Source organism: Rhinoraja longicauda, chromosome 34 (assembly GCF_053455715.1).
Source record: "Rhinoraja longicauda isolate Sanriku21f chromosome 34, sRhiLon1.1, whole genome shotgun sequence".
NCBI lineage: Eukaryota > Metazoa > Chordata > Chondrichthyes > Rajiformes > Arhynchobatidae > Rhinoraja > Rhinoraja longicauda.
In genome coordinates this window covers 4,034,847-4,043,970 of record NC_135986.1, presented here as the reverse complement: position 1 = coordinate 4,043,970, position 9,124 = coordinate 4,034,847, and the positions used below count along the sequence as shown (strand labels likewise).

Here is a 9,124-nt window from a genome sequence, read left to right as displayed (position 1 = left end):
TGGTTCAAATCGAAGGCAGGCACAAAATGCTAGAGTAACTCAGCGGGTCGGGCAGCATCTCGGGAGAGAAGGAATGGGTGAAGTTTCGGGTCGAGACCCCCCCTCCCACCCCTGCGGCGACCAGCCTTCACGGAAGGCCTCCAGAGTCCCCATGGGCACCGCGTGTCCGTGTTCCCTCTCCAGGGACACGCGGGCACGGACGTAGTGGGCCCGGGAGAGAGGTGGGCTGACGGCTGGATCTGGTGTGACCGTCGACCGCCTGCTGCCTGGACCTGCGAGCGGCCATCTTGGGAGATGGACAAGGAGACCGCCCTCCCCTCCCCCCCACATCCCGCCCTCCCCCCTCTGTACCGGGAGCCCAAATATCAGGAGCGTGGGGCTAGGGATTGCCAACTTTCTCACTCCCAAATACGGCACAAGGTGACATCACCCAGCCCCGTGACCCACATGACCTCACCCAGCCAGCGGCCATGTGCTCCTGCTCCACCAATGGCGGCCGCCCGGGCCGGGAGACGGGTTTCGACGCAATCTCCGCTAGGCAGCGCCCGGGCCTACACTGTCCGGGCCTACACTGTCCGGGTCTTACACTGTCCGGAAGGTAGACCAGCATCTGCAGTTTTTTTCCTACTACACTGTCTGGGCCTACAGTGTCCGGGCCTACAATGTCGGGGCCTACAGTGTCAGGGCCTACAGTGTCAGGGCCTACAGTGTCCGGGCCTACAGTGTCGGGGCCTACAGTGTCGTGGCCTACAGTGTCCGGGCCTACAGTGTCCGGGCCTACAGTATCCGGGCCTACAGTGTCCCCCGGGCCTAATACAAGGACAAACTAATTTAGCCCAAAATACGGGATATCCCGTCTAATACGGGACAGTTGGCAACCCTAGCAGCACACCCAGAACATTAACCATTGAAGGCCCCAACCAAATGCCGCCTGGATCATAGGATCATAAGGTCAAAGATTATACACTAAGAGGAGCAGAATTAGGCCTTCGGCCCACCAAGTCTACTTACACTCGCCATTCAATCGTGGCTGATCTATCTATCTCTCCCTCCCAACCCCATTCTCCTGCCTTCTCCCCGTAACCCCTGAGAATGGGGCCTGTACTCTCTGGAGTTTAGAAGAATGAGGGTGGGGAGGACCTCATTGAAACTTACCAAAATCGTGAAAGACTTGGACAGAGTGGATGTGGAGAGGATGTTTCCACTAGTGGGAGAGTCTGGGACCAGAGGGCACAGCCTCAGAATTAAAGGGCGTTCCTTTAGGAAGGAGATGAGGAGGAATTTCTTTAGTCAGAGGGCGGTGAATCTGTGGAAGTCAGTGGATATTTTTAAGGCAGAGATAGATAGATTCTTGATCAGTGCGGGTGTCAGGGGTTATGGGGAGAAGGCAGGAGAATGGGGTTGGGAGGAAGAGATAGATCGGCCGTGATTGAATGGCGGAGTGGACACAATGGGCCGAATGGCCTAATTCTGCTCCTATCACTTACGATCTTATGATCTATCCTCAGTTCTATTCAAAATTCCATTGCCAGCAATTAGTTTTGCTGCCTGCTCTTCTCCCCACCCTGCCACCAGGTGGAGATGTACACCCGGTTACATAGAAACATAGACAATAGGTGCAGGAGGAGGCCATTCGGCCCATCGAGCCAGCACCGCCATTCAATGTGACCATGGCTGATCATCCACAATCAGTACCCCGTTCCTGCCTTCTCCCCACACCCCCTGACTCCGCTATCCTTAAGAGCTCTACCTAGCTCTCTCTTGAAAGCATTCAGAGACTTGGCCTCCACTGCCCTCTGTGGCAGAGAATTCCACAGATTCACAACTCTCTGGGTGAAAAAGGTTCTTTCTCGCCTCAGTTTTAAACGGCCTCCCCTTTATTCTTAGACTGTGTGTGTGTGTGGCCCCTGGTTCTGGACTCCCCCAACATTGGGAACGTTTTTCCAGCATCTAGCTTGTCCAGTCCTTTGAAAACTTTATACGTCCCTATAAGATCCCCCTCTCACCCTTCTAAACACCAGTGAATACAAGCCCAGTCTTTCCAATCATTCCTCACGTGACAGTCCCGCCATCCCGGGGATTAACCACGTGAACCTACCTGAAAAGAACTCCGGGATTTTTTTTTTTTGTTGTGCTGGAAATATGAAATAATAATGGGAAATAATAAGGGGTTGGACACGTTAGAGGCAGGAAACATGTTCCCAATGTTGGGGGAGTCCAGAACAAAGGGCCACAGTTTAAGAATAAGGGGTAGGCCATTTAGAACTGAGATGAGGAAAAACTTTTTCAGTCAGAGAGTTGTGAATCTGTGGAATTCTCTGCCTCAGAAGGCAGTGGAGGCCAATTCTCTGAATGCATTCAAGAGAGAGCTGGATAGAGCTCTTAAGGATAGCGGAGTCACGGGGTACGGGGAGAAGGCAGGAACGGGGTACTGATTGTGGATGATCAGCCATGATCACATTGAGTGGCGGTGCTGGCTCGAAGTGCCGAATGGCCTCCTTCTGCACCTATTGTCTATTGTCTATTGTCTATTGAAATGGTGAAAATACTCATCGGATCAGGCCGGATCTGTTTTAGCACAGAGAAATTGTTGCCAGAGTTGCTGCCTCACAGTGCCGGAGACCCGGGTTCGATCCTGACTACGGGTGCTGTCTGTACGGAGGTTTTTTTTCTAAACAGACAGCGCCTGTACCCAGGATCGAACCCGAATTAAAGGAACGTCCTTTAATTCTGAGACTGTACCCTCTGGTCCTAGACTCTCCCACCAGTGGAAACATCCTCTCCACATCCACTCTATCTGGGCCTTTCACTATTCGGTAAGTTTCAATGAAGTCCCCCCCCCCTCATCCTTCTAAACTCCAGCGAGTACAGGTTTAATGTCGTGACAGAAGCTCAATTGATCTTTTAGACTTTTGTTCCGCACGAGTTTTGGGACAAAGTTTAATGGTTAACCCATGGAGACTTGGAGATGTGGCAAGGGTGACTCACAGGACAACAACTAGAGATGTGACCGTAACTGTGGACGGGGCAGGTGTAGTTCCAAATGACAAAGTATTGACAGATCGTATCTGAGGAAGGACGTGCTGGCTCTGGAGAGGGTCCAGAGGAGGTTTACAAGAACGATCCCAGGAATGAGTAGGTTAACATATGATGAGCGTTTATCGGCACTGGGGCCTGTACTCGCTGGAGTTTAGAAGGATGAGAGGGGGGACTTCATTGAAACTCACAGAATAGTGAAAGGCCAGGATAGAGTGGATGTGGAGAGGATGTTTCCACCAGTGGGAGAGTCTAGGACCAGAGGCCACAGCCTCAGAAACATAGAAACATAGACAATAGGTGCAGGAGGAGGCAATTCGGCCCTTCGAGCCAGCACCACCATTCAATGTGATCATGGCTGATCATCCACAATCAGTACCCCGTTCCTGCCTTCTCCCCATACCCCCTGACTCCGCCATCTTTAAGAGCTCTATCTAACTCTCTCTTGAAAGCATCCAGAGAATTGGCCTCCACTGCCTTCTGAGGCAGAGAATTCCACAGATTCACAACTCTCTGAGTGAAAAATGTTTTTCCTCATCTCCGTTCTAAATGGCCGACCCCTTATTCTTAAACTGTGTGTGGCCCCTGGTTCTGGCCTCCCCCAACATTGGGAACGTGTTTCCGGCCTCTAGCGTGTCCAACCCCTTAATAATCTTAAATCTGTATACTAAAACTCTTGTTTGTTTGTTTGTTCCTGAACTACAGCCAAAACGGTACATGATAGCGCGACAACTTTAGGCCCACCTTACTCACCGTCGTCCCTGTGGTGCTAATGGAAGACGTTTCATTGAAATCGGTGTTATATTTTTAAAGTTATTTACATTTTAAAGTTTAATCTATCTCCTAGGGAGGGAGGGGGGAGGGAGGGGAGAGGAGGGATAAGGGGGTTTAGGGGGATGGAGTGAGGGGGGGAGGGGAGTTGGGGATGGGGGAGGGAGAGGAGGGAGGAGAGGATGCTGCACCAATGCAGGAGAGGTTTGGGCCCAACGGGTCCACTTGGCTTAGTGTTTCAATAAGATCCTCTCTCGTCCTTCTAAATTCCAGCGTATACAAGCCCAGTCACTCCAGTCTTTCAACGTACGACAGTCCCGCCATCCCGGGAATTAACCTGGTGAACCTGGTTAAAGGAAGCATGCAGGTACAGCAGGCAGTGAAGAAAGCCAATGGAAGGTTGGCCTTCATAACAAGAGGAGTTGAGTATAGGAGCAAAGAGGTCCTTCTGCAGTTGTATAGGGCCCTAGTGAGACCGCACCTAGAGTACTGTGTGCAGTTTTGGTCTCCAAATTTGAGGAAGGATATTCTTGCTATTAAGGGCGTGCAGAGTAGGTTCACCAGGTTAATTCCCGGAATGGGGGGACTGTCATATGTTGAAAGACTGGAGCGACTAGGCTTGTATACACTGGAATTTAGAAGGATGAGAGGGGATCTTATCGAAACGTATAAGATTATTAAGGGGTTGGCCACGCTAGAGGCAGGAAACATGTTCCCAATGTTGGGGGAAGTCCAGAACCAGGGGCCACACAGTTTAAGAATAAGGGGTAGGCCATTTAGAACGGAGATGAGGAAAGAGAGTTGTAAATCTGTGGAATTCACTGCCTCAGAAGGCAGTGGAGGCCAATTCTCTGGATGCTTTCAAGAGAGAGCTGGATAGAGCTCTTAAGGATAGCGGAGTCAGGGGCTATGGGGAGAAGGCAGGAACGGGGTACTGATTGAGAATGATCAGCCGTGATCACATTGAATGGTGGTGCTGCCTCGAAGGGCCGAATGGCCTACTCCTGCACCGATTGTCTATTGTCTATTGTCTATTGTCTATTGAACCTCAAGTTGTTCAGACTAGGTGGCACCAGTTACAATGGGCGCTCGTTCGGTTATGTTTCATTGCACCGACGAAATAAGGCCGGCTCTCTTCTCGCGCAATCATTAACCCCGCGGGTCCGTATAAAAGGTTCGTGAAAAGGAGGCGCTGCCCTGTCCTGGCTGAGGAGGGGAGGGGGAAACGGCGGACGATGAAAACGCTGCTCGTAACATTCGGCGTCCTGCTACTGCTCCGTCCGAACCTTCCGCACGAGGAGGTGAACCCAAGGTTCCTGGGTCAGTGAAACCAACGGCTTGGGCGGTCACGGTGGCGCAGCGGGTGGAGCCGCTGCCTAATAACGCTCCAGCGACCCGGGTTCGATCCCCGCAGACAGCCACGGGCACCCGGAGAAAACCCACGCAGGTCACGGGGAGAACGTACAAACTCCGTACAGAAGGAGGGGCGGCACGGTGGCGCAGCGGTAGAGTTGCTGCCTCACAGCGCCAGAGACCCTGGTTCGATCCCGACCACGGGCGCTGTCTGTGCGGAGTTAGCACGTTCTCCCCGTGACCTGCGTGGGTTTTCTCCGGGTGCTCCGGTTTCCTCCCACACTCCAAAGACGAGCGGGTTTGTAGGTTAATTGGCTTTTGTAAAAAAAAAGTTTAAATTGTCCCTGGTGTGTGTGTGTGTGTGCGTGCGTGCGTGCGTGCATGCGTGCGTGTGTGTGTGTGCCTGTGTGTGTGTAGGATAGTGTTAGTGTGCAGGGATCGCTGGTAGACTCCAATGGAACAAAGTGCTGGAGTAACTCAGCTGGTCGGGCAGCGTCTGTGGTGGCCAATGGACTGTGGACATCTCATCGATAGACACAAAGTGCTGAAGCAAAGATACTAGAGGAGCAAGATAGACCACTCGACCCTAAAAACCGTAGTATGTCACGGCGCCATTTTAGTAGGCGGAAACTTGCAGAAACATTTAAAAAGAAAAATAACAAAAATCTGTGATAGATGAGATATATTCTGCATTTTAATGGTATCATCACACACACTGTTCCCCCAGAACACTGATTACACTGCGAGAGGCGGGTTTTGCTTAATAAAATGGCGGCCGTTACGCTCCTTTGCGTACTACACTCTTCAGTACAGGCGATTTCGACAGAGTGGTCCATCCTGCTCCTCTAGTGTCTTTGTGCTGGAATAACTCAGCTGGTCGGGCAGCATCTCTCGATGGGAGAGATGGGATGGGTCGGGAAACCCGATGCCGCCCGACCCGGCCGAGTTCCTCCGGCACTTTTGCGCTTTTCCCCTCCTCCCACCGAGGTTCGCAGCGCCTGCGGTTCCCCCGGCCGGCGGACTCGTGAGTGTGCGAGCGTGTGCGAGCGTGTGCGAGCGTGTGTTTGGTTCTTGATTTTCAGAGGCGGTCTACCTGTGTAACAGTCCCACCGCGCACTGCCGACCCGCGGAATGCAAGGACCACGAGGTGAAAATGCCCGACAAGTGTTACTTCTTCTACACCTGCTGTGAATCGCTCTACAGAAACAGCTCCAAGTACCCGTGAACGACCCCCTTCCCAGCCACCTCCTGCCGCTCCTCTCACCGACGGACTGCCACGTGAAACACGGACGCATGGAAACATCGAAACATAGAAGAGAAGGTGCAGGAGTGATCCATTTGTCCGCCATTCAAATACGATCACGGCTGATCGTCCCGAATCAGTACCCCCCCCGGTTCCTGCTTTCTCCCCCCACATCCCTCGAGTCTCTGAAGAAGGGTCTCGACCCGAAACGTCACCCATTCCTTCTCTCCTGAGGTGCTGCACGACCCGCTGAGTTACTCCGGCATTTTGTGTCCACCTTCGATTTGTACCAGCATCTGCAGTTATTTCCTGACATCCCTTGATTCCGTTGGCCCCAAGAGCCACCTCCAACTCTCTCCTGAAAACGTCCAGTGAATCGGCCTCCACTGCCTTCTGTGGCAGAGAATTCCACAGATTCACAACTCTCTGGGTGAAAAAGTTTCTCCTCATCTCAGTCCTAAAAGGCCGACCCCTTATTCTTAAACTGTGTATGGCCCCTGGTTCTGGACTCCCCCAACATGGGGAACATTTTTCCTGCATCTAGCCCGTCCAATCCCTCAATAATTGTACATGTTTCTATAACATGAGATCCCCTCTCATCCTTCTAAATTCCAGTGAATACAAGCCCAGTCGACCCATTCTTTCATCGTATGTCAGTCCCGCCATCCCGGGGATAAACCTGGTGAACCTACGCTGCATATGTTTCTATAAAATCTATATGAACGCCATTAATAAAATGCCTTGCTTCGTTCCCACTGTTGTTTCTCGTTCTTAACCAAAAACTAGGCCAAGTTGGGCCCAAACCTCTCCTGCATTGGTGCAGCACCCTCTCCTCCTCCACTCCCCCCACTCCCCTCTCACCCCTCTCTCCTCCCCTCCCCTCTCCCCTTCCTCCTCCCCCTCCCCCTCCCCCACTTCACCTCCCCCCTCTCCCTCCCGCTGCCCCCCACTCCATCCCCCTCAACCCCCCTTATACTCCCTCCCTCCCTCCCTCCCTCCCTCCCTCCCTCCCTCCCTCCCTCCCTCCCTCCCTCCCTCCCTCCCTCCCTCCCTCCCTCCCTCCCTCCCTCCCTCCCTCCCTCCCTCCCTCCCTCCCTCCCTCCCTCCCTCCCTCCCTCCCTCCCTCCCTCCACAAGGCTCAATCCTAGGCCCCATTCTCTTTTCTCTATACATGCTCCCCCTTGGCCAAATCATTAAAAAGCACGGCATTTCTTTCCACTGCTATGCCGATGACACTCAGCTTTACCTCCCCCTGAAACCCAACAACCAGTCAAATTTAAACAGCCTCTCACACTGCCTTGAGGACATAAAATGTTGGATGGCACAGAACTTCCTCCAATTAAATGAGAGCAAGTCTGAGGTCATCCTATTCGGCCCCCCCGACTCCATCAAATTGATAACAGGCAGTCTTGGAAGCCTATCCTGCCTAGTCAAACCGCATGTCAAAAACCTCGGCATGATATTTGACTCTGCATTAAAATTTGATAAGCAAGTCAACGCTGTGGTAAAAGCCAGCTTCTTCCAACTTCGAACCATAGCTAAAATCAAACCTTTCCTCAAATTCGACGACACAGAAAAAATCATTCACGCTTTCATTTCCTCCCGCCTAGACTACTGCAACTCCCTATACACTGGGATCAGCCAATCTTCCCTGTCCCGCCTGCAACTGGTCCAAAACGCCGCAGCGAGACTCCTGACGGGTACCCGTAAAAGGGACCACATCACCCCGATTCTGGCCTCTCTCCACTGGCTCCCTGTACGGTACAGAATCAACTTCAAGCTCCTCCTATTCACGTATAAAGCCCTAAATGGACACTCCCCCCCCACATCAAAAATCTTCTAACCCCCCTCTCTAACTCCAGGTCCCTCAGATCGGCCGACTTGGGGCTATTCACTATCCTACGGTCTAGGCTTAAACTCAGGGGTGACCGCGCTTTTGCGGTTGCAGCTCCTAGACTGTGGAACAGCATCCCTCTCCCGATCAGAACTGCCCCCTCCATCGACTCCTTTAAGTCCAGGCTCAAAACATATTTCTACTCCCTAGCGTTTGAGGCTCATTGAGGAGGCGCTGTGAACTGTTTGCGTGCTACTGTATGTTTTCATTTTTTTTTTTCTATTGGAACCTAATCAAATGTACAGCACTTTGGTCAACGTGGGTTGTTTTTAAATGTGCTATACAAATAAAATTGACTTGACTTGACTTGACTCCCTCCCTCCCCCACTTTCCCCTCCCCCCACTCCAACCCCCTCAACCCCCTTATCCCCCCTCCCTTATCCCTCCCCCCTCCCTCCCTCCCTCCCTCCCTCCCTCCCTCCCTCCCTCCCTCCCTCCCTCCCTCCCTCCCTCCCTCCCTCCCTCCCTCCCTCCCTCCCTCCCTCCCTCCCCTCCCCCTCCCCCACTTTCCCCTCCCCCCACTCCATCCCCTTCAACCCCCTTATCCCCCCTCCCTTATCTCCCCCTCCCCCCCTCCCTCCCACCTCCCCATGAGAGAGATTTAAACTTTAAAATGTGAATAACTTTTAAAATATAACACCGATTTCAATGAAACTTCTTCCATGACCGCCAAAGGGACGACGGTGAGTAAGGTGGGCCAAAATTGTCGCGCTATTGTGCACCGTTTTGGCTGTAGTTCAGGAACAAGCAAACAAACAAACAAACAAACAAACGAGAGTTTTAGTATATAGATAATTTATTCAACTATTTACAATGATAGGGACAAT

The 9,124-nt window shown here is 52.3% G+C and overlaps 1 protein-coding gene across 1 annotated transcript in view; it reads right to left on the bottom strand.

The window, feature by feature from the left end:
• The window catches only part of LOC144609291 (chloride channel protein ClC-Kb-like), an 82,560-nt gene extending 82,274 nt beyond the window's left edge, over positions 1-286 (bottom strand). Inside the window, 1 exon segment of the mRNA XM_078427722.1 lies at positions 232-286. Coding sequence (XP_078283848.1) covers positions 232-286 — 55 coding nt within the window.
• Between the last annotated feature and the right edge of the window lie 8,838 nt (positions 287-9,124).